Here is a 25,139-nt window from a genome sequence, read left to right on the forward strand (position 1 = left end):
CTACTGCACTATGTCAAGCACACAATTATAATTGAATTAATGATATATGCATGTGTGAAACACAAAATTAGTATTTGGAGAGACACGGTTTTCTAATTTTTACATATTTGTATCAGCATTCTTATATAATGAGAAGCAGTATGTGCCTGATCTGACAAATGAAAACCCCCCTAACTGTGGTAGTGTCTTGGTAATTAATTATACTTTTGGCTTCTATATTTTGTTCATTAAACATCTTCTCCTTCCTGTTTTTCTTTTTGTTGTAGGTGATGGTTTAGACAACAGTGTAGCCTCACCTGGTACAGGAGATGATGATGACCCAGACAAGGACAAAAAGCGTCAGAAGAAAAGAGGCATTTTCCCCAAAGTAGCAACAAATATCATGAGAGCGTGGCTTTTCCAGCATCTCACAGTAAGTGGTGCCCAAAACCAAAATAAATTTCTATTCATGTGCCTGATGAGATTCATTTATCATTATTAGAAATCAATTGTCCCCATAGTTTTTTTGACCATTATTAGGTCTCAGTCTTTGTTGCTTTTTTTTTCCACGAGAATTTTTTTTTTTCTTGGGTCTTGGAATCATGACAAATCCCAAAGAAATCAATCAATCAATCAATCTATCTATCTATCATCTATCTATCTATCTATCTATCTCTATATATGTATATATATATATATACACACATCCTATAAAGTGAAAAAGAGAGAGAGTAAATGCCTTAGCATGGAACACCACCTATATATGAAGTAACCATTTTTGGCTTTGAACTATTCAAAATCTTCCTACGGACAGCAAAAGGGGAATTCTTGCTTTAGCACATATAAAGCTCTGCCTTCTGGATTCTTTATTGCTGGTCTCTGTTTACACAAACTTCATATGTATGTGGTGAAAGAGAAAGCCCTGGTCTGTGTGTGCTGACATACACTGTGGATGTTAGAGAAGTCAAAGCAGCAGCTTGCAACCTTGTCATTGTTACATTTTTGTGAGGAAATAAAGAAGGCTTACATATTCCCTAGTTTTTCAGTTGTGTAACAGAGAGAATAAGCACCTTTTTTTGCTTCTCTTCAAGTCCATTAATGTTAAAACCCAGCCATATTCACATATGGGGAGAGAGAGATTAAATATCTGAAATAGCAGTGCTTTCCTTGGGCTTTTATTTGTCTGCTTGCTATTGGTTTTATGTGCTGGTGTTCTGTTGACTATTATAGCTTCACTTAGGCATCAAAATGTAGTTCTGCAGAAAACCTAGTAAAGCTAGTTTACTTCATGTGGAAAATGATGGAAACTGGTAAAACTATCAATTGATTTTCTTCCTCTCACTTTGAAATTGTTTCCCACTTGATAAGGTTTAAAATGCTAGCTGTTATTAACTACCTCTTCTTCTACCAAAGTTTTATAAATTTCCATGGTTTTATAAATTTCCTGCTGTTGGTTACAGTGTAATGATTCTGGGACCCGATTTATTTATGATAGAGACTATCGAACTGCTCTGCCAGCAGCACAGCTAAAGGGGGGAGCAATAGATTCACATTTCTAAACCATCATTTTGATGTAAGGACATTAGTAGCAAACTAAGGTGCATTGATCTGGCCTGTGGGGTCAGGATTAGCTGGAATAGCCAGTGTCTCTGCTGGAGTAGTGGTTACTCCTGCCTCTCAGCTATGGCCATTTCAAAGGTCAGGTGCCCTGTACCCACTTGGCTCAGAGGAATTAGACAGAACATGAGTCTCTGGGCTGATTACTTAACCAAAGACAAAATAATGAGTCCTAAGCAAATACTGACTAATTGAAAGGGCTGTAAATCCATTACATATTGGTCAGGGATAATCAGGAGTATTTAATCACTTTTATCTATTCAGGAGCACTGAAGCTGCAACAGCAAAGCCCTGAACCTTGCCATGTGCTTATTATTCTCATCATTATCAAAATTACTTCACAGCTGTTCTTTGCTACATCACCTCAGCTGGAGATTTACTAACCTGTAAAATGTTTTTAATTTGGAAGTCGAGTGAGTGCGAGTGGAGGGTTTTTCATTTAGCTGTAGGGTATCTTTAGACGAGTAGTACAGGCAGACAGCAAAAAGCAGGGCCACAAATGAACAAATTTGGTTTGTAGATATCTCCCTGTTAACTCCTGTTTCCTCTTATGAAATTTGTGATATCTTGGTTTTTTCCTCCCTGCCTTTCTTTCTTATGTGCTCTTTGAAAGCATTTGACACTTACTTTTTAAACAGTCAACTGCCTCTTGCTTCTCTTGAGAAAAGTCCTTCTGGCTTTTTGAAATCCCTTTTCCTTGTTTCTATCCTCTCTCTCCTGACCCTCTCCATCCTGCATGAATTAAGGAAATTTGCCATCACTGGTGAGGATGGCCTCACAAAAATCAGATTAAATGAACACAAAAAAGCCCCAAACCTTTTACCGTCCAGGCTTTAATGAGTTTGCAGGTGTTGAAAGATTTACTGCGCTGTAATTCTCAGACCTGCAAACTGATAATGGAGACCCCTGACCAGTGCAATGTAAATTCAGAAAGATTCTTGCCATAAACACATGCAGGGAAGGAAGAGAACTCCTTTCTTTTAAAGATCTGACACTTTTTCTCAAATTAGCTTGTCCATTCAAAATGTAACGCTGGCTGAGCCAGAACGGGGGAATCTGTGATATACAATTTTATTGTTTCAAATAAATATCTTTACAATGGCAGTCCATGATTCAATGTACATTCCTTCATTACTACTCTAACCTTATTTCAAATTGGTTTGCTCCTCCTTTGTGCTGTATGACCTGTTCATGTATTACAATAATCCCCTGATGTACCCTTTTTTCTTTCTCTCTCTCTCTCTTTTTTTTTAAAGAAACTAATTGAATTATCTCATTATTTTAATTTGTTAAGCAAATGTATTTTACGTCTCAGGATGTGTTCTTAAAGAAGGGGCTGCTTAGGCTTTGCCCCCTGAATGGGCCATTGGTACATTTTGACATTCATGCATTCATTAAGGAGAGGAACATAAAAGAGCTCTGGTTGTATTTTTTTTTCAAACACCCAACCAGCATGGAGCAACTTTTCCATAAGCCACAGGGGTCTCTCTACATATGTTCTCAACTGCAAGCCATTGTCACCTATTCTGAATACCTCAAAAGGACAAATAAAATACTAAAGGCCAACTGTAGCAATTGTTAGCTGTTAGTCTCAATATGACAAAAATCATTAACCTCTGATTTCCCTGGAAGGAGAGGCAGTGGCAGTCCATCTCTTATGGCATAGATTAAACCTAAAAGTCCTTTTGACTGTCAAATTCCAAGAGAGTAACTTAGATCTGACTAATTGTATTTACTTATGATTTTAAATAAAATGCTATTTTTTTTTCCTTTATTCAACCAGTTTGCAAACTCCTAAGGCAGCCAATTTTAAAAATTGAATGGTCTAAGTGGCTTTTTTGAAGAGACAGGCACTTGAACTCTGATGTAGAATGAATGTGTCTGACAGGCTGTGTCTTTCAAAACAATTTCAAACCCCTATCACAGCTTCCATTTTGTAGTAACTTTAATTATATTTGAAATAGGATACACATGCATGTTTTTATTGTTGGAAATCAAATGCAAGGAGTAGGAGCTTCTGTCATGTTCTTGTTCACTTACTGAGCTCTGTCTTACATTTGGAATTACAACAGTACCGGAAGATAAAAGATCTGAGGATGAATTGGTTGGAAATGTGTATGCTTTTTCTGGATAATATCCAGTGTTTAAGAAAGTAGAGGAAATCCTAGTCTGGTAGTATAATCTTTTCAATAGTACATAAAGATTATGACATCAGAAAGGTAAACCTGACATTAAGACTGTTTTCAGTTGAGTTCAAAGGTGGCTAAAGAAAAGAAACAGCAAGAAATCTGACCCAAGCCAAGAGTTTATTCATAGCTTTGGAAGACTCCTTTTCCTCTATGCTAAGGAGTTCTTAGTACACTCAATTAGCCTCTCAGAGATCTCTGCTTTCCTCCCTCAAGTGCTCCCCTATTTGCCCTGCAAAGAACATATTTGATCACGAAGTGAAAACAGGAAGTGCTCAAATGTATAGACACCTCCAGCTTACACCAATGTTGAGATTAGGATTTCTTACCAGCAGCTATAGAGCTGGTGCCCCTCCTCCCATGCCCTTTTGAAGGATGGAGGACCTTTAAAATATGCATACATAATCAGAAGAGAGGAAAGTTATAAAGGAAGTAATTATACCATTCTATGGACTTGTACCTCTGGTAGTTCATCCATTTCTGCAGCAGTGTGCCAAAGACTACATTTTTGCTACATTCAACATTTTCTCACCTTTTTTTACAGTGCTGGTAGAACAGTCTCATTTATGCTTTGACACTTACCTGGAGTGATGCCCTTTGTTAAAATTCTATTTTGGTTGTTTCTTTTGTTACAGTCTTTAAGAAGATGTGTATCTTAACAAATAGTATCAGGTTTAGCAATGGTAGCCTGCAAACTAAAGCCTTTTTTATGAAAATGCCAGATTTCCATCTGATAGTATTTGGGATGTCTCCCCTGAAGTCAGAGGAGTTGAGCTGGTTTTTCTGCTTTTTTTTTTTGCTGGCTGAAGTTCTGTCTTCTAACATTGAACAATGTAATTTTAGTCTGATTTCCACAGTCCTCTGGATGAAAATCTTGCTCTTTACACAGTCTATTGTAGAATATATTTTGGTTTTATCTGTTTCATTGTCAGGCTAGAGTAAGTTCTCCTGGAAGGTGGTAAAATGAACCAGCCAGAGCTTTTGTTCTTACCTGAATTAATTTTCTTAACTTGTCATATTCAGGTGTCCAGATTGCATAATATGAATAGTCGTACTGAAACTGATTTTTTTTTCTGTATTTATGTGGGTGTATCTGAGAATAAAATGTGTATCTATCATATTTTGATGAATGGCTTATCAAGCTTTTTATACAGGGAAGTTATTTTATTTATTCATTAGATTTGATTCTAGAGATGAATGTCATCAACCAAAGCCAATCTGGGAGCAAGTGTTCAAGGAAGTTGAATCCAACACACCTTCATGACTATCTCCTTCCGTATTGTGATTTTGGGAATAATACCTTAAAGAAAGGTTACTAACATAGCTGGCTATTGCACTCCGCACTGAACAGCTTACTTTCATATCAAACAGTAGAAGAACAGCTTTTCTCAGAGATGTGATTTGGGAGAAGCATTTTTCGCATTGTTGTTTTTGTTCTACTTTAAAAAAACAAAACTAAACCCAAAAATACAACAGACCTCTGACCAGTTAAAATGGTGAGAAGAAGGCTGGGAGGCTCCAGATAATACAGGAAAGTGCAGTCATTCTAGTGAATTTCATGCATGTGTTGGAGTGCATTGTAACACGCACTGAGGGTACACAGAGGAGATGGACAGTGTCCTCTGATTCTCCTGTAAAACTACCTGCACATGGGTTCATGTGACTGCCATTTCCACCTCAGTGCGTCACAGAGTCAGAGAGCTGGAGGAGCCTAAGCTACAGTTTTATTCCAGGTCTGCTTTTAGGCAGAGCTGGCTGTGTGCTGTTTTCAGCAAGGTAATAAGTTGCCTGCTGGTGTAGAACAGACCTCTTTTTACAAACACCACCCAGTTGGAAGCATGTCCTACAAAATAATATTGTGCTCATTTTTCAACTGGATAAACTTTTGTGAGGAGAGGTTAAATGACTTCACCCCCCAGTGCTAAAGAAAAGTCAGTACCTGAATGCTAAATTTTCATGACCTGTGGTCTTACGGTCCTCAGGATGACAGAGTTGTGCCTCTTTGTACCCCAGAGTTGCTTTGGTGTCTCACCAGAAGGGCTGGTGGTGGCCATTAACATTTGTAGTTATTGCTGCTGGTAGCACAGCCCTGCCTAATGTCAGCAGCATCCCCCTCCTGTCCTGCCTGCCTGCACTACCGTGTCACAAGCCTGGGCAGAATAAACCTGGAAATCTTTCTCAAAATGACACTTCTGATCCCAGGCTGAAAGGTTTCATCCTCCAAGTGCTCCTAGTCCTCAGCCATGAAATCCATCCTGAAGGTTTAGTAAGAGACCAAACATTCACATACCTTTTAAACGCCACAATCTTAAAAGAAAAGAGCTGAAACGGGATGGGGGTGGGGCTTTGTTTGTTTTAAAAATGGAATCTGAGATTAGATCTGACATTTCTACATCCACCCCCTACAGAAGAGGGAACCCAGGGTCATGGGGTGTGTGGGCCTCAAAAGCTAGCTTTGTCTGGGAGTGGTTAATCTAATCATTGTTACATAGACATCTGTTATTTCTTCTGAAAAATTGATGCTTTTGTGACACAATGATCCATCTATTTAGTACAACAGCCTAAGTAATTAAATTAAAAAAAGAATATTTTTGTGGGAGCATGTATTATAAAACTGCCATACCTCCTTGTACCAGTGAAAAGGCTGAGGAGAGGGAGAGGAAGATGGAGAGGGGCAGAGGGAGAGGAGTGCTTTAAGTCTCGCATTGTTTTCTGTTGGCTGGAGGAAAACATCTGTGAATTGTTTGAACTGAACCTTAGCAGGGACTGTCTGAATCTGTGTCATCTCTGTTTAATTTCAGGAAATGATGTCACAGCACATTAAATAACAATGCTGCATGATTTATTTTTACTTGTACATGCTGTCCTAAGCATTTCGGTTACACGGCAGTGTTTCCAATTAAGTGCAAGCTTTCGGTTTTAAAGAATATACTCAGTAATGCTTTTTTGGGAGGGCATGGGGCATGGAGAGGCTGGGTTTTTTAGGGGGTCACCAAGGTTCAGGGCTGTCGGAGGGCTCTGGGCCCATTTGTCATGTGCTTATTTGTAGTTGGGACTGGATGTCAGCTCTCTCGTCACCCATGGCAACCTCCAGGACCGTGGGTTTGTTACAAAGCCTGTCTGGGGGAGAAAAAAACCTAAATATTCCGAACCGATCCGTCAAAAGACCTATTAGATAGTTATAGCCAGGCCTATGTACTGTAGCTTTTGCCTCGATCAAACTTTCTGCACTCCCCCTTCTTCTGTAGAAGAATAGAGGACATAAGTCAATTCTGTCTGCCATCTGTCGCCTCTCTCCCCGCTCCTCAAATTAAAGAGACAGTCCAAAATTTAAATAATCGGATACAATCCCAGGAAGCCGGCCTGGAAATTATTACATGTGCAATTGGTTGAGGATTTTTTTTACTTCTCATTTTATTTTGAAGAGGGGATCTTTATTGTACTTCTTTGGAGATCAAAATATGTTGTGTGTTTCAGCTTCAAAAATAGCATGCTGAGAAATACTGGATTTGCAGTGTCACTGGGTTGTTTTCTAATAGGATTCCAAGTTATATATAGGGTGAAATTCACACACACACATACACACCCTCCCCACCCCCCCACCCCCAAAGAATCCCCAAATTGTGAATCCTGCAAGAGACAAGTAAATGAATCTCACCAGCCTTCGCCTCCTGCTCTCCCATCCCTTTCATCCCCTTTCTGTCCTCAAATCTGTGGCAGGCTGAGGGGCTGCAGCAAAGCCTTTTTTGGTGCTACTAGGATAATTTAAGCTATTGAGTCTACCTAATGGTCCTCTTCTAGGCCTGCTGTAAGAGTTTTTCACAGTACCCTGTCTGATATTAGCTAGCTATGCTTTACCTTTGCCTCTTGTTTTCTCTTTTTACCACCCTGACTGTTTTTGCCTCCTCCTCATCAACAGGCAACACAGTGTCAGTACTGCAGCAAGGTGAATTTCATTCATGTGACATATGAGGTCAGCTGATGCGAAACCATCAGATAATGTGGCTAGATGTTACTTTCCAATTTAATATTTTACCTGCCATTTTCAAGCAGGGGATTCCTGAGAACAACAAAAAGCATGTGCATGGTTTTAGCCGAGGCTTGATTAAAAAGCCTCGACTGAGCAAGCTGAATGTGGCCTAGCAAAAGATAGGATCAGCCACTGTTTTTCTCTGGTTGTTATAGTCAGATTACAAAGCTTTACGGAGTCAGTATAGGAAGTAAGTGAAAAGAAAAGAAAAGGGAGCACCAAAGTCCAATTAATGAATTCCTTAAAGTAATTGAAACAAGGAAGTGGTAGTGACAAGAATTAGTTTATATAGAATTGTGGTTTCGAGGCTCACAAGGCAAAAGGTGGTTTAACCAAAGCATATGCAAATATAAAGTGTTCAAACACTTTTTTAACTCCAAAAACATTGCACTAAAAAATGTTGTGAACTGCAGCTTTTGAAGATCAAGATCACAGTCAGCTAGAGGAGATAATTCTTTGGGACGTGTTCAGGTTCCACTACCTAAAGCTGTTGTCATCAGAAAAGTCATAGTTCCTCCCTTTCTCTGTTGTGTGTGCACATGATTATATGTAGATATAAAATGTATTCTTAGGGAAAATACAATTGCTGTTGTTTGTGCAGTGATACTACCTCTCAGTTTTGCCACAGAATATGTTTAAAACTTTCTTTTCAAGATCCATGAGCAGGACAATTGGTTTCAAGGAAGTTTTTGGTAAAATTAGAGTTACACTGAAAAATAAACCATGTTTCTGCCAACAGTTCCACAACTGCAAAGAAATAGATATGCCAACTCTTATTGCTGCCTAATGAAGAGAGTAGTTTGTGGCAGACGATATTACCCCTGGTGTTGTGGAGTTTGCCTTGAGTTATGATACCTAGAATACCATGCATTACATATTTTAGAGTTGATTGGCAGCAGTCATTTGTAATATCTAAAGCAATCATTGGCATCTCTAAAGATTCATGATTATCTTTAAGTATAATGGTCATACGGTTTTCGTGCTCTTACATTTGTTATTTTTTATTTTTAACTGCTAGCCCCAAATCTGCCCCAAACTCAAATCAACTAATTCCAGTTGTTTTGTCTGATACTGGGTGATAGGCCATAAAGATTTTTTTAAATCTTGGTTTTACCTTTTTATGATGACGTTTCAAAACATGTATTTTATTTGTAGCAGTTAACTACTTATGTCCATAAAATATTTAACATCTCATGACGTACTCTTACAATCTGAGGACAATAAATCTGAGTACCTCAGTAAATAGCAGCAAATACTTTAGTTTAGTGTTTAAAAAAGAATCTGCATATATCAATTTGTTTAATGCTGTAGAAATTTGACTGTCATCAGGATCAACCTCTTATTTGGTCACTTAAAAGTGGGAGCTTGATAATCTGAAGTGGACATACTGTGGAAATACTATCTGACTATATCAGATAGCAATGGGAAAGCTCCTGTTCACTTTCTTAACATACACTAAATATGTGAAAGGAGTAGATTTTTGTAAGATCATGGCCTATTTTAGATGACTTTAAGCTTGTTATGTCAATTAAAGAAACTCCAAAGATGATGTAAGCTACATTGTTAGTTGATATGCTGTATACATACATGGATCTTTATAAAAGCAGTTACTTTTCCTCCCAGGTAAGTTAAAAAATTAAGATTCCATTCTTTGTGTTCCAATATTTGCAGATAATTCACAGATTTCTGCCTAATGATGTGTATCTCTCAGCCCTCCTTCCACTAATTCCAGTGGAACTCTGATCCCTTTGAAAAAGCCAGAAAAGGTGTAGTGAAATCATAATGGGAGACAGGCAGAAAAACACTTAGTAAGTGTTAAATGCTCTAGCCACTTTATCCACGAATTACGCTTAACAACTCTTTCAACGATTCCCTATTTTATGACAGAAAGACGAATGTCTTGGGTACTCAACTGTTTGTCACATTCTCTTGTGACCCATCTTTCTCTGCTGTTCCCAGGATGCTTTAGCACAAGGGAGCTCTGGTAGGCATGTGGAGTTACCATTTCTCTTTCTAGCTGTGGCCATGACAAGACACTGTGCCTTAGTTTCCCTGTTTAAACAGTATGGCATAATGATTGTGGCTGCTTTTTGAAGTGCTTTTCATATTTACAGATGAAAAACACTGTGTTAAGCCTGCATCTTGTACTTTGCAACAGCTGAATTACAGAGTATTACATTTCTGTTGTGGTTTTATCCTGCTGCTGAAAGAGCATGACAGTCATGCAATGCTTGTACAAATACCTGAACTTCTGTAGACTTTGAAAGTTCAGGACAACTTTCTCTTTTTGAAGGACCATTTAATATAAAATTAAAAGTGTAATGTTCTTGTTGGTCTACACTGAAGATGACAGCATATGATTTCTGCAAGCTACTTTAGTGCAAGTGTCTTGGGCTTGTGTTAATTTTGTCAGGTCTATTCCTTGCTGGTGACCTGATGTGGTGATGGTTGCATGTAAATGGTATCAAATATCTTTCCCAGAAAGCATCGCGAGAAAGAACATTGGGCATCAACTGCTGGCAGAGAGGCAATAGTGAGAAGAAAGGGAGTGTAACAGTATTAAAAAATGCATCTTTGTACTTCATGAAGTTGCTAGTGGATATTCCCCTCCTCAACAGTCCTGGAGTCTCCTGATGTGAAATTGGACTTTGGAAGCTTTCCAGCCAGTCCTGAGCATTTCTGTTGCCTCTTTCGACTCAGCCAGGTGCTTGCCACTTGTGCATCCCACTTGTGCATCCCACTTGTGCTTGAATGAAGAAGCAGGAAACAGGAGGGTGACAGAGTGAAGAGCAAGGGACTGAAGGGACATTGCAAAGTCCCCATTTCATATTGGAAAGGTCCCTGCTTACTGAGAACCATATGCAGATAGCTGACAGCTGTTTGGATAGTTCACAAATGAGCTATTCAGGGATATGGAGTGTTCATAGTGAGAAAGATCATGATATGTGTGATAGCAACAGGAATAAGGAATGTTATGTGGTCAGAAAAGTGATGTGTGTATTTGAGAGAGTCAGCAGAAAGGAGTATTGCATAGGAATGGTGGCACATGTAAATTGCAAAGAAAGCTGGTCAATTTGAGGGAACACTTCAAAATCTAAATGTTTAAAGAGTGCTTTAGTTTCAACTATAAAGGGTTATTCTGTTATCTCTTTCAGATGTAAAGTAGGAAATTAAATAGAAACATGTGTTAATTATTGTGAGCAAAAAAAAAGGGGGAGAATAATTTGATTCACTTCTCCCTTCCATCTTCTTTATTCTTTTGGTGGACTGTTCCAAGAGTTGCGTTACCTGGTCTTGTCTGTTTTCAGTTTGATTTCTTCCAGTTACACAGGGACACTTTACTACATGATCTAATGTCTCTTAGGAAAGAGAGGGGCTTCCCGAGCTGGCATGAACTTCTCTGTGGATGGTGGGATGAACTGCAGAGTTTTAGGGTAATCCTATCATTCACATAATATGCCCACTTACACCTCAAGTTTAAACAGCCTACAACCTATGTGTGTGTTGTATGGTGGCCATGAACTGCCAAGCAAACACTTCCCAGACCAAAAAAACCCCATTACTTTGTACATACCTAACCAAAGCATTTGTAGACAATTTACTGCTGTAATTAATCTTAGCTGTCCTAGCTCCTATGAACTTATATCTGACAATTCTCTTGGATGCAACCAGCCTTCTGAGAAAAGAGACTCTTGCCACTTTCTCTCCCTTTTCTTGCCCAAAAGTTGTCCATTTAGAAAGCAGTAATGCTTTCAAAGGAGATTAAATCCCACTGTGAACCAGTGCAAAACTATATGTGCAGCAGGAGAATAAAATGAACAAGAATATGGTGTTTTTCTAGAATGGGTAAAAATAAACATAACCATAGAGCTGTGAAACTATCATGAATTTGGCTCCTGGGGTCTGAACCCTGTTCAAAGCCCCAGCTGAAAAGATACAATACTGCACTCTCCAATTCAGCAGTGCTCTAACGTGTTCTACTGCCTCCTGAACAAGCTCTGCAGCAAACTTCTTGCTGAGACTGAAAACTCTTTCAAACAAGGCCTGGGGACTCATGAGCTTTCTACTCAGTAGTAGGCTCACTCCATGAAAAAGTATCTTGCCTAAATGAGGCCAAATATCACACAAGAGAGCTGGTGGGAAATTCAAACTGTTTTAAGCAAAGAAGTCAATAGAGTTGCTGTAGTGAAAGGTAATGTTCAGAGTGAGATCATCGTGTTAGGATCTCATGCTGAACATCAGGACTGGGGTTTTTTTCTTGAGGATTATGAAACTAGCCTGAGGCCAGTCTGGTGAGAGTCTGAGAAAGATACAGAAGGATGTTTGGAGAGCCTGGACTATCAGGGCCCTTATTCCCCAAAAAGGGTAACAGAGGCTGAAAAAAGATGAGAGAGACGAGAGCTGTATTGTTATTTCCAGTGCTCTTTCCATCCATCCCAAAAATACAAGATGTAGCCCTAGACAGAGAATGTGTATACTGAAGCAGTGAATAAGCACAGGCTACAAAGAGATAAGAGGAGAAATTACTGAAGAGGAGCGAAACACCTTGAAGGAATAATGGAATTCAGCAGCCAAACCCCAGTCGTTTAGACTGTAGAGCAATCTGTGGAAGTGCCTTTGCTTAGCACTTTTAAAACTAGACTCCAAAAACATATTTGAAGGTGTACTGCTGAGAAACATCTTGCATTCCTGGGCTTACACTAAAGTAGTGTTGCCTGAAGCTTTTCTCATATTTTCATGTTTTCTTATTAATGATTAAAAACTGAAAAGTATCTTGAAATTAGAGCTGTTTCCAGAAGGAAACCTTCCCAAATTTGGCTTCCTTCAGGTTTAAGTTTTTTGTTTCAACTTTTGTAATGACATTTCATTTATCTATCAGTGGAAAAATTATTGCAAAATTAACTTACAATGTCAAACTAGAAATGGGCTTGAGACACAAATTGAAGAATTAAGCTTAAGAGAAATATTTAATCACTGTTCCTTCAGGCATTGGGAGTGGATGCTGAAGGTCAGCCAGGCTTGGGCTCTGTCCAACTGACAAAGAAAGTGACTTCGTATTGAGGTGTAAAAACATCTCCCTTTCAGATATTCAGAGGCAGAGACTGTCACAACACATATCCTGCTCTCCATTCACAAAATGTGAAATTTTAGCAATATCCGGGTAAGGTTCAGGTCTGAAATCAACCCCTACCCATCTTAGTGTTCCCCAATATATCTGACATCTGCTCCAACATTTGCTCTATGAAACATCAATCCAAAACACCAAAAGTTGTTTGAGCATTCAAAATACAAGTGTTGATTTTTAAGGTCATGGATCCAATGCAAATTTAATGTAGAATGGGGTTGATTTACACAGAAGTTTGAATGCCAAAATGGGTGGAAAACATAGCTCTTTCACCTGTTTTTCACTTACAGACATTTATGGCAATTTAGCGCCATGATTCAAAAACAAAGCTTGTGCCCTCAGAGAGGCAGAATGACCACAAGAAAATATTGACTGAGTGCCTGCTGACTTCGACTGCTGAATTTCACACACAGCTTTCCTCAAAAGCAGCAAGAAGAAAGAGATCGTATTTTGAATTTAAAATGAAATTTTACTCTTGAACATTACTTTATAATAATGTAACTGTGGGGTTCCACGTTCATCTCAATGCCTTCCAGATCAAATGAACTCTGTTTTCATGGCAGAAAAATGCTTTATTTTTTTTTTATTTTTTCCTCCCCCATTGCCAGAATTAGAAATTTAGCCTTGGATCTTAGATCCAAGTCAGAGTCTTTCTGGCTCATTTATTGGCAGTCACAAGGATTATACGATAACAGTAATGTTGCAATTACAATGGTAAAGCTATGCAATTACAATAATAAATAGACCATGGATTGGCCAGAAAAAAAAGTCCAGTTTTCTTGCCTATAGCTAGACTGGCTTTATGAAGAAAAATAGCACAAACTTCTATTATGGATTGAAGTCAATGGCATTTTTTTGTCAGCAGAGAATCAAATGCAATTCAGATACACAGAGACATAAATCTGTTCAGTAAGTCAGTCACTTTTCAGAACACCACTGCTTAGTTTTGTTAGTATTTTTCTCCTTTTGAATATTTTTTTCTGTCTGGCACAACATAGGGTTAGTAAGTCAGGCACGTTTGGAAGGTTTTTAAAGAAGTGAAGCAACAGGACAAAGATCTCTTTTACTCCCTCTTAATTATGCTTCCCAGGAATGGGCTTATGTACCCATTTTAAAGATGCCATTGGCATGACATGCCTTTTTTAGGATTTTCCTATGCAGTTCAGAAGTTACCTGCTTGAGAAATGAGAGCAGAAGCTTTCCATAGCTTCATGTTGGAATCCTCCTAGCTGCAAAAGCAGTGAAAACTGACCTTTGCTCTCCGAACAAGGAGTCTTCTGGCATGGAGCTTAGTTTTTCTACTGCTCTTCACAACTGTAAATAATGTTAGTATACCCTGAATTCAGTGCATGCAGCACTTTACATTACTATTGTGTATCTTAAAATAAACAACATTGCAAGCTGTTTATTTTGGTGTTACTATGTATGCATTTTTTAAACAGTGGTTACTTAAACAAACGTCTCTGTTCCCACAGCACTTAAAAGCTGCTGTTTGCTCACTGTGGTTTTTGGGTTTTGTCACTTTTGTTTTGGTTGTTTCTGAAAATCACACTGGAGGATACAGAAGACAGGAGTATATTGTACTTGTTCCAAACAAATGCTTCATGTCACAGCTTTTTCTTTGTGCCAGTTTCTCCCATGTTCCTAGCAGAAAGAATTTTGGTTTAGCTCAAATATAGAGTTCACCAGTATTCCAGATTGGTTGCAACTGTCCTCAAATGAATTTCTGCAGGCCAATCAGGCCATGCATTTGTTATCAGAATTTGACCCTGAGATAGCAAAATTGTTTTAATTACATTAGTACTGATTATTTATTCATTGCTCAGCAAAACAAAAGATGCGGGGGATGAGAATTTAGAGAATTGAGGGTTTCCACATCTTCTTTCATCCTCTCTCATCAGTCTTCATTCATCCACCCTAGAAACCTCAAGCGCCAAGCAAACTTCTGTGGTTGGAAATGCTGATATGAGGTTGATGAAAAAAGCCATTATCAAAGACATCAACCTTTCAAAGCCACATTGCCACAGCTTAGTGGCCCTCTACGTACACAGGGAACTCAGAGGGCACTTGCTGGTCTGACACAGTTCTGCTAGAGGGCTACACTTTTTCACCTATAGCAATGAGCTTTTGGTGATGGCTCTGCTTCTTCTATGCCATGTATACTGTTCTCAGGTTGTGGTGTATTTGGCTAAGTCTCAGTAAAAGGTTAAGGAAAAAATGTTTTTCTCCCTTCGCTCACTCTCCCCACCTTCGTAAAAGGTGTTGTGGTACCTCATAATTGTGATAGTTGTTCTGTAGTTGCTCTGTTCCACTTTGCCAATTTCTCCTAGGTAATCTTCAATTAGCCCTTTTTGCTGAGAAAGAAAAATACTTATCTGAGTCTGTAGAATTGTGTCTTAAAAAACTAAGAAATTGGAGGCTTCCTCTGTATGAATATTGCACAATTATAAGGAAAACTGAGGATAGCATAGCAAGGCTACCATCAGTATTTCTTAGCAGAGGCAACAGTGGTAGGTTGAAGGGTATGTGTTTTTAAAAATGGGTGGTCAGCTTACCAGCTTCTGCCCTTATTTTGGAGTAAAAGGTGCCTGGGCAGTCATGAAAGTGATGAGGTGATTCCTGTGTGGGAAAGGTTTAACAAGAGTGCTCTGACAAACATGGGAGACAACACTAAACAGTATCGGGTACTGAACTAGCTCCGTCCAGACTTGAGATCAGAACAGCAGAAGAGTTTGGTTTCCTTGCGCTTGGATACAGCTGAGAACTAAGTCTGAATTATTCATTTGTAGAACTTGTAAAGGTTGACTGTATTTTTGCAACAGAAATAATCTCTTCACTCAACTGCTAATTGCCCCATGATTTTAATCAAGCAAGATTCTTAGATAAGGAAAATTAGTGTTTGAGAAAAATGGTGAATGCAGTTCTTTTGCAATTTGTGTAGACTGTAAACCAGTTTGTCCTCCTTAATTATGGTCTTCAAAGATAAACAGGTTGAAGAGTGTGTTGCAGTCCTTGGCACAAATATAGCATATTTCAGTGCTTTGTTGAGCAAGCTGTGTGTTTTTGAGAAAGAAATAAAAAGTTGCTTGCATATTTTAATGTAGTTAAGATTTATTATTTTTTATTTATAGCTCAGCAGGTGTTGATTTTCAATGTTGTGTATATGCTCATTTGCTTGTGGACTTCAATACACTGGATAACCCCTGCTCTCCCAGTAGGACTATGTGACAATTAAGGATGAGAGGAGCATTTGATAGAAAAGTGGCCAACAGCAGAGCAGTCCAACAGCAGTTGGACTATGTCATTCTATCTACTGAGGGAGGACAGTATAATATACCAGTGTTCTACAGCTTTCCTTTTCACTCCTAGCCTTTTCATCTAATTTGCAGAGCTATTAATTTGTTAGCTTGTTTTTTTATTTTCACCTGCTGATCATTTTTCTCCTAATCAACCATGAGTCTTCCACAACTTTTCATCTGCTTCACTCACTGAGATATGGATTAAACCTGCTTCAATGCTAATATATACATTTAGAATAGTTTTGCATGCTTTTTTTCAGTCTAAATACTATGCCTACAGTCTAATTTGTGACTGAAATTACTAACATCATTTACATCTGTAGGTGAACACTCTACCTCTTCTATCTGAGAGACAGAAGAAGGCAGAATGATGAGCATTTTTGAAATGCTGCTAACAGAAATGAAAACTACTTAGTGGCAGCAAAGTTTTGAGAAGGAGCAGGTGACATTAAATATTTTAAAAGTATTCTAAGAAGTGTTTTTATCTTGGTTTTCACTAAATAAAATGTGCTCTATTGGCCAGATGAATGCTCCACTGAGCCAGATAAGGGTCAGCAGTGAGTGGTGATGAGGCAAAGAAATGTTGCAAGTGTAGGAAGATCCCAGAATTCCCAGTATGTTCTCCAGGCTTCTGGTGGGCAGAAGTTTAAAGACTTTCAGAGTTGGAAGTTTACATCCAGATCATAATGTTTAAGAGCCATTGATGGATCTACATTTTATTTTCAGGCCTGCTATGGACCTAACCATGTATTCATGGTCCACATCAGAAAATATTGTAACAAAAGGATTATTTGAACAATTGGGGACATTTGTTAGAATATTTTATGATGTGGAGTGGAACATTTGAATAAGCTTCACATTTCTTAATATGTGGACCTAGGTTTCTAAACTGTATTGAAAAAAAAAAAGAAAGAAAAAAAGAAGAGAGAGTGAGGATATCAGATTACACTTGATTTTAAATTAAACCTGCTTTCTTTCATGTAGTAACAGGAGAAACTTAGCAGCCCCGTGGTTTTCTCAGAAATTTTCATGAAGTGTTCGGAAAATTTTTTCTTCTTCATTTGGAGGGAACCCTGATTAAAACTCTAACCATTCCACATCTTTCCAGCGTCCTATTCTCCATTGCTCTGATCCTGTTCTTCACATGATTGATTCTGGCAAAATAAAACACTGATCAGCCCATACATTTGGTAGAGTGCTTTTAAATAAATATCCCTGCTGTGTCCTGGTAGAAAGCAGTCACACAGTTTTGACATAACCTAATCATGTGCAAAGCTAAACCTTTAGTAGCTAGTTCTTGCAGACATTTTTTTTCCCCTTTTTCCCCTCCCCTCTTCACATGGCCCCTTCAGAGCTGCTGGAGGGCGTTGTTGAGAAGTTGCTACCGTTGATACAGTTGCTATTAATCACAGTCTGCCGTGATGTGACGCAGGTTCTAATAACATCCCATTGAGCTGCCCTTGTATGCTGGAGGCTTACCAACAGCACTAGGCCTTTGATATTCATCTCACACCAGGATAAAGAAAATGTAGAGTTAAAAAAAAAACCCAACTGCAAATAGGCAAAGAACAAAAAAGGGGGAAAACATAGCAAAATCAAAAACAGACACGGTTCTGTGTGCTGCTTCGTTTACCATGGGAGCAGCAAAGCTATAAATCTCTGCTGTGTTGTTTGAAAATTGAACATGAGGCTGCTAAATTTATCATTCATTCTTTGTTGTTTCTGCGTAGTAGCTGCCTGACTTGGCTGACTTTGGTTTCTGTCCCCTCCTCAATAACAATTTTTGTTGTCATTGTTGTTTCAATACATTACACACGCAAATCAAAATTTTACCGGATCAAAGAGTATTGGAGGATTTAGTAAAGTGCTCATAAAGGGGAGGAGGAACAAATTTGCTGCATGCTACACATCATGCTTCCTTGGCAACTGACTCCCTCACATTCATAATTACAGGAACATAATTTTTAAAAAGCAGCATGGGCGGGGGGAGGGAGAGGGAACACTTCCTTTGGTTAAAGACATTCACAACTTTTAAAAAATGTGAGTCTTTGAAAATTAGAAAAAAAAGTTCACCCATATGCTCCGTAAAGATTAAACCTGGAGCCTGATAGAACTGCACAATCACCTTCTTTTGTTAGCACTTCTTGTCCATGTTGAACTGCAAAGAAAAAAAGGTGGAAAGCAAGCCTGCTACAGATGTGACTGGCTATGAATATTCATGGCTGCTATTGCTCCTCCTTTTCTACTGGCATCCAAGCCATTCTGATCTCCCTCTCTTTTTTCCTCTTCTCCTTTCCATTCCCTTTCCTTCCTCAAGACTGAACAAGACTACAGTTTTATTTCGGTAACAGCCTGGTACGATACAGTTATCAGTGGCCTCCGAAGCCTTTTATTTCCATTAAAAAAAAAAGAGAGAAAAAAGAAAAAAAAAACAACCAAAAAAAAAAAACCAAAGGAAAAAAGAAAAAAATTGTAATTATCCACAGTTTTATGAATCCACCTCCCCTTAATGTTCATTATTTAAACCAGCAGCAATTACAAGTTCAAAGGGGTTTAGAGGGCCAGCAACCCGCATAATCACTGCCAAATTAAGCGGGACTCATTCGTCACAGAAGAGTACACTCTGAGCAGTGAATCATGCATGCAGTGACAGGCACTGATTTACATAAAGACGAAATCTGTGCCCTCTAGGGCTGAGTGTTACTTTATCTCAGTGGCCCTGTGATATATGCATTTTCTTTTGGTGTTAGGAAGGTTCAGAGACTGATGCTGTCTAATACATTATATTTTATTCTCACTAGCATCACTACTACTGCCTAACAAATACTAATAAAATACTGCCTAAACTAATTCATGTATATGTGTATTTAACTAACAATAATCAAAACTTCAAGGCTCTTGAGTTTTTAAAGGCAAAGTTTTATCCAGAAAAACACCCTTTTCTAATCTGTTTACAATACTTATGAACCTCTTGAATTTGTTTGTTTTTTTTTTTGTTACCAGTTTGCAGGTCAAATACTCATTCTTGAAAAAGACTACTTTTATTCTCCACTGCCCCCACTCCCTCCCCTGCCCCCCCGCAGTGATTTAACATAATATTTTTTGAGTAAATGTAAGTACTTGTACATGTAAGTACATGTACAGTGTCAGAGGCTGAGACTGAATGTATTACTTTATCCCTAGTTTGTTGGCTATCCAAGGTGTTTTAAGTCAGTGTGGTTCCTCCTGACAGAGACATTCTGTAGGGTCTGGAAAAGTTACGTCCATTAAGGGCATCTATACATCTGACAGTGGAAGACGAATCTTTTCTGTTAGAAAGGTGTCCCTTATTTTTATCATGCTACTCTGCCTCTGATAATGAACTGTTTAAAGATGCTTTTATATTCTGCTTGAAGACTGAGTTCTACGCAGTTCATTTACCTACACCCACTCACATAGGCAAGGTGAATAGGTCTTGACCCTTCAGGTAGCAGATGTATCCATGCAGGGTGTATCTGTAATCTGATACTACAATGAAACCAGAAAAGTAGTTTTTGTGGAATCATTACTCACCTTTAGCTACATTAGCTGCTACTCTTCTCCACCACAACACAACACAACTGTCATATGGACAGTACATACAGTAGTTTGGAAATGGTACTTATCTCTCCTCCCGTAGGGGTGGCTCCTCAAAGTTTATTTAGACATGCACTAGCTACAGTTTGTGAGAGGCCTCCTTAACATATAAAAGCACTTTACATAAAAGAGTTTGACTCCCAGCTGTCACTGAGACACAGCAGAATGACCCCAAAACGTCTGTCTATGGCACCTTGACACCGATGCTGTTTCTACACCAGTTCTGGTGCAGAGAGGAGGTAGCTGGTGGTGTCAGAAAGCAACCGCTGTCTGATCAGCCCTTCTTTTGCCTTGACATGCTACTGCACTCAGGACTGTGCTGTAGATCTAGCATCGGTGGCTCTCCTCCAGTTGTGTAAGTCTGTCTGGTTTTGGTCCCATTAGGCAATTTCGCTGGTGAAGCAGAGCAGCAGTGTTCTGTATGTGAATGGACAAGCTCATTTTTGTACAATGTCACTTGCATATGAAAGAGATCCATATTGCATGTACAAATCACACAGGAAAATGTCATTTGCATATGTCATTGCACTTACTGTGCAAGTGACTATGCATCTACGATGTCCACCTCAACACTATGTCCTCTGATAGAAGCTACTGAAGAATTTGAATAATTTAGGTAAAGTTATGACAAAGCCTAGTCACAGCATCTTTTTAATTGTATTGGCTACAGTATGTTTAGAGTGGACACTGAAGTTCTTATGGGCATAATTTAGTATCACTTTTAGATAGTAGTGTACATTACTAGGAAACAACTTTATGGTTGGTAAACAGAAGTTGTACTCAATCTCAAATGGATGTAATTTATGCCACTGTAAAATCAGATTAAATAGATAGTTAGTGAAAGGGAGATTATAATGTGGATTACGAGTTTTTTGTGAAGGTCTGTAAATGAAAGTGGGGTGAAGCTCTTATGTGATGGCAGCAGATTTGTGTGAATTGACTGGTTTAGGTTTATTCTATTATGCATTACGAAGTTCATGAGTCACTGAAGTCTATACTAAAATCAATGTTTGCAATATTATGTATCAAATAACTAATTTCTACCTTTTTATTTTATTAAATGCCTAAAAGATGTTAAATTACTATTTAAATAGTGGAAATTCTTTAATGTTACATTATATTTTCAAAGAACATAGAAAGTAATGTATTGATCAATGATGGAGAGATGTGGAAATGAAAACCTTTTTGCCATATTGTACTCTTCTTTGCTTTATTGAATCAGAGCAGTTTAATGTAAAGGACATGGCCTCTAGGAGTCAGAGTAGCATGTCACAGTCTTCCTTTGGATATTTCTGACTTTAAATTTCCGTATATTTATTGTGGTCTTCTACAGAAAAGTGAAATGCTGAAATATTTTAAATCATGTTCCCATGGAAGAGTTGTCCGAAAGGAGTTGTAAAGCCTTTGCCCTGTAATTTCTCACTTTGAGCTCACTCATCTTCATCAGCAGTTTAAGTTAAGATGTCAAATTTTGTTGATCTAGCTTTTAAGAACTGCTGCAACAGGATTCATATTTTGTCAAAGTGACAAAGATTTTTGCCTTTAAAGTACAGAAGAGTAAATTAAGCCTGGTTTTGGCTGGATTTAGAAAAGAGCACATGGGCATGCCTGGAATAGAGACACTGGAGTTGTCTCATCCACATCTACCTCATTTTAAATGTAAAAAAACTAACCTTTGGAACTGGTGGGACTTAGGAAGATAGTGGAATTGCAGGATACTGGGTCCCAAGGCTCTTTTTAGCAGTGGTCAATGCTCCTGGCCCTGAGGGAAAGGAAAACAATGAAAAGAAAGTGGCATTTTGATTTGAGATCTAATTTATGTGACTATATCCAAAAGTGTATCAGTATCACCTCAAACCCAGAAATCTGGGATTCATAGCAGTCTTGCAGAGGTATGGTAATTGCTGCAAGTTTTTGTGGTATTTTTTTAAACTTGGGCATCCTTGCTTTCAGCCCTACTAACTGTGATGTGGCCGATATGGTGAATATATTTAAGTACCTAACATGGAAAATATCTTGTTTTCTTTCACTCTTGATCTTGTCCATCAGCTTTCAGATTAAATTTATTTTGATTTCTCTGTTTTAACTATGGATGTAGACTGTTGGGAAAGGCTTGGAGGATACAGTTGCATTTAATGATCAAATTCCCTTTCTCCTTGGTCTAGCCTGTATGAAATCTTGATGCAGTGTAGAACTAAAGTGCCCATCAATGTTCCTTTTGTTGGACATGCTTCATATATTGTAGTGAAGTTATATGCATCCACATAGGTTGTTAGGAAAAACTTAACATGCCACCAATGTGCAGGGAGGGAGGGTTAATTGTGTCGATGTCCCAAGACTACACCAGTGACCGGAGCACACTGTAGTGGTCATATGAATCCATCTTGAATAAAAATTAAAAACAGGTTTTCAGCCAATAGCCTAGGGTAAAATCCTAGTGTTAATAAATGTGTGCAGATGAGTGAGATATTTTTCTGTCTTTATCATTTATAAATCTCAGTACTGTAGATATAGGGACAGACATCTAGGAAAGATTAAAAATTAAATTGGCATATGTTTTACCATAACTGATAAGCACATGTTGTGTTTTTCTATACAGAAGTATCTTGTTTTGCAGTCCAGAAGCATTCCCAGAAGGGAACATGACTGAGCCTCTTTTCTTCCCGAGGGGTTGGGGCTTTTTTCAGCTCCCCTACACTGCCACCACCTTGTGTTGCATTAGCCAGAGGCTTTTCCTGGCCCTGCAAACACCAGTTCTCCTTTGAGCAGCTTTTTCTAATGCCACCTCTCAGTCCAGCAAAGCATCCATGTCCTCTTCCCCTGTGCCCTGGCCACAGGAAGATTAGAGGGGCAAGCCTTCACTTGGTGCTAATGACATAGTTCCAATGAAATCCAGCTTTTGCTGGCAAGCCTGATGTGTAGACTGAAGAGCAATGACTTTTTATACTGTCAAGCTTGGCCTAGGCCCCTACTTCTGCTCAGAAATTAATGATCTGCATTTTTGATTGCCACAAAAGGCACCCTTACAATGTTGATTTCCACTTTTACTGAATTTAGCTCTGAAGGAATCGATGTCTGCAGTGGCTGGATAACTATAGAGTTTTGCTTAGCTGCTATATATAAATTCGCAGATGCCCCAACAAAATTGTTTGATGCACCTTTAGAATCTGTTTCAAACTCGATCTCAGAAGAAAGTAGGAAAGTGGGTCCTGTGTTGGCACAATACAATGGTCACTGTACAGTGAACAATTAACACAAAGATTATTAAAGACCCCTAAATTGGGCATGCACATATCAAGTTACATCCAGAGCACATATGTGCTCCATTGATTTCTAGATGCACTTCTGAAGAGTCTGTTATCAGACAGTAGATTTACAGCATCTCTGAGAGTCCTCCAGTTTATACTGTTTTGACTGAGGCTTTTGTAGCCCCTGATAGTTCCTGGAATCAGGGAATGACAAAAGTCACCTCATCTTCACCATGCTTATGCACTGAGAACAATTTTTTGGAGCCGGTTTTTCTGAAATGGAAATCCTTTGATTTCCTCTGACACTTATTGATGCTTACTTAGGTGACTTGTCCAGAAACCAACCATGCAGAAGAATTCAGGACTTTTTTTTTTCTTTTTGGCTTCTAGCCAACATCCAGAAATCATGCTTTAAAAAACCAGTCCATGTCATCTAAAAGAAAAAGAGCATAATACCTTTCCAGATGTTAATTCTTTTCATGATATTTTGCAGCTAAGTTTTTTATGCTAATTGTCCACACCTTCAGGGTTTTTTATTGTTTTGTTTTTTTGTTTTTTGTTTAAATCAGTAGCTGTAATATCTGTATCAAAAAAAGCTTAAAAGAGTTATTACAATTTTCCAGCAAATGGCAGACTTCATCTTTTAGGTGTTAGAAACTTCAGGAACGATTTTAAATTATTTTTGACAGTGGGTTAGCATGAGTGAAAGTCTTTATCTAAAGATCCCACCTGACTTTCTGAAGCACTTAAAATATTACCAGAAAATTTGTTTCTGTGGCTTATTGTAGAAATAAGTAGGTATGTGAATAAAGTTTCTGGTGGAAAGGAATGATACTCAAAAGAGTTTAAAGATGATAATTAAGTTTTCCTTTGCTTTTGGTTGTGTTTCTAAAACCAAAGTTCAATATTAATATGCTGAGACCAGTGATCATGCCTATATTTAAGAAACCCTTTCTTTCCTGTTTATTGATGGTAAACCAGCTAGATTTTTAACTGTTTGAATGAATATCAGAGAAGGGAGGTCCAGCAAGAGTATGACTTTACTATATACAGTTATAGATTACTTCAATACCATTTTACCTTCTAGTCTCATGACTTTACCTCCAGTTGCAAACACCATTTCTGCTACTGGACTTCAGCTAGGTTTGTGTCCCATCTCATAAATACCATGGCCTCAGTTGGTGTCGTGACCCTTTATTTAGGCACCACTGTCCTACATCATTGTGCCTGACCAGCCTGGGACATGAATCCAGATTAATTTATTCTGTGAAGGTTTAGAGTAGAGAAGCATCCACTTTGTTTGCCTATGTTATGCAAAATATAATTTCCAGGTAGATGCAAATAACATTGACAATAAAATAATTAAAGAAATAGATTTATTTTTTTTAAAATTGAGGTTACCATTCCTTTTAAGTGTTCTTTCTATAGACTATTCTGAAACTAATTTACAGCTGTACAAATGATAGTTGAATGTTTTTATCTGTGTATGTAGCTTAAATGACTGTTGTTAACTGTATGCTATTAGGAATACCACCATGTGTACTGTTAGAGAAGCTATATATCTGATAAACCCAAGTCCCTAAATACAGAGTATTGATAACAGATGTTAGCAGTTTGCCTATGTACCTGGCTTAGACTATATGATAGAAAAAATGTTAGATCATAAAATCATTGATGTTCATTGTGTATTTGAGAGGTACTTCAAGACTGAGGTCTCCAGGCTTAGGATATGACCAGGTGGGACTGATCCAAGATCTGCAGGGACAGTGTAATGTAAGGTGCTGCCATACTGATGAAATATCTGGGATACATGTCAAAACCCCCAACTGCTCAATCAACATAACAGCATTTTACATGCATCATTGGTTGAGAGTTTTTCCTATATGGAAACATAACTTTCATTTTTTAGCCTACCTTAGAAGACAACAAACTGGAGTATCTGTGCAGCTACTACAGTACTGTAAATGAAAAGCACTAAAGTTCCTGTCTGAGCTGCAGAGAAAAAACCCAAAACCAGCAGGACAGCACTTACATCGAATT

The 25,139-nt window shown here is 38.3% G+C and overlaps 1 protein-coding gene across 9 annotated transcripts in view; it reads left to right on the plus strand.

Moving 5' to 3' along the window:
• MEIS2 (Meis homeobox 2) overlaps positions 1 to 25,139 on the plus strand; it is a 172,879-nt gene that overhangs the window by 52,182 nt on the left and 95,558 nt on the right. For all 9 annotated transcript variants that reach the window (XR_006019302.1, XM_042047494.1, XM_042047497.1 and 6 more), the window contains exon 8: positions 267 to 412. Coding sequence is in view for 8 of the 9 variants with exons in the window: in XM_042047494.1 (XP_041903428.1) it covers positions 267 to 412 (146 nt within the window). In the remaining variant the exon portion in view is untranslated. The remainder of the gene's footprint in view (positions 1 to 266; positions 413 to 25,139) is intronic.

The sequence above is a fragment of the Corvus kubaryi genome, unplaced genomic scaffold (genome assembly GCF_017639235.1).
Source record: "Corvus kubaryi isolate FWS band 111438036 unplaced genomic scaffold, C.kubaryi_AGA036_p1.0 66, whole genome shotgun sequence".
In the NCBI taxonomy this organism is placed as follows: Eukaryota; Metazoa; Chordata; class Aves; order Passeriformes; family Corvidae; genus Corvus; species Corvus kubaryi.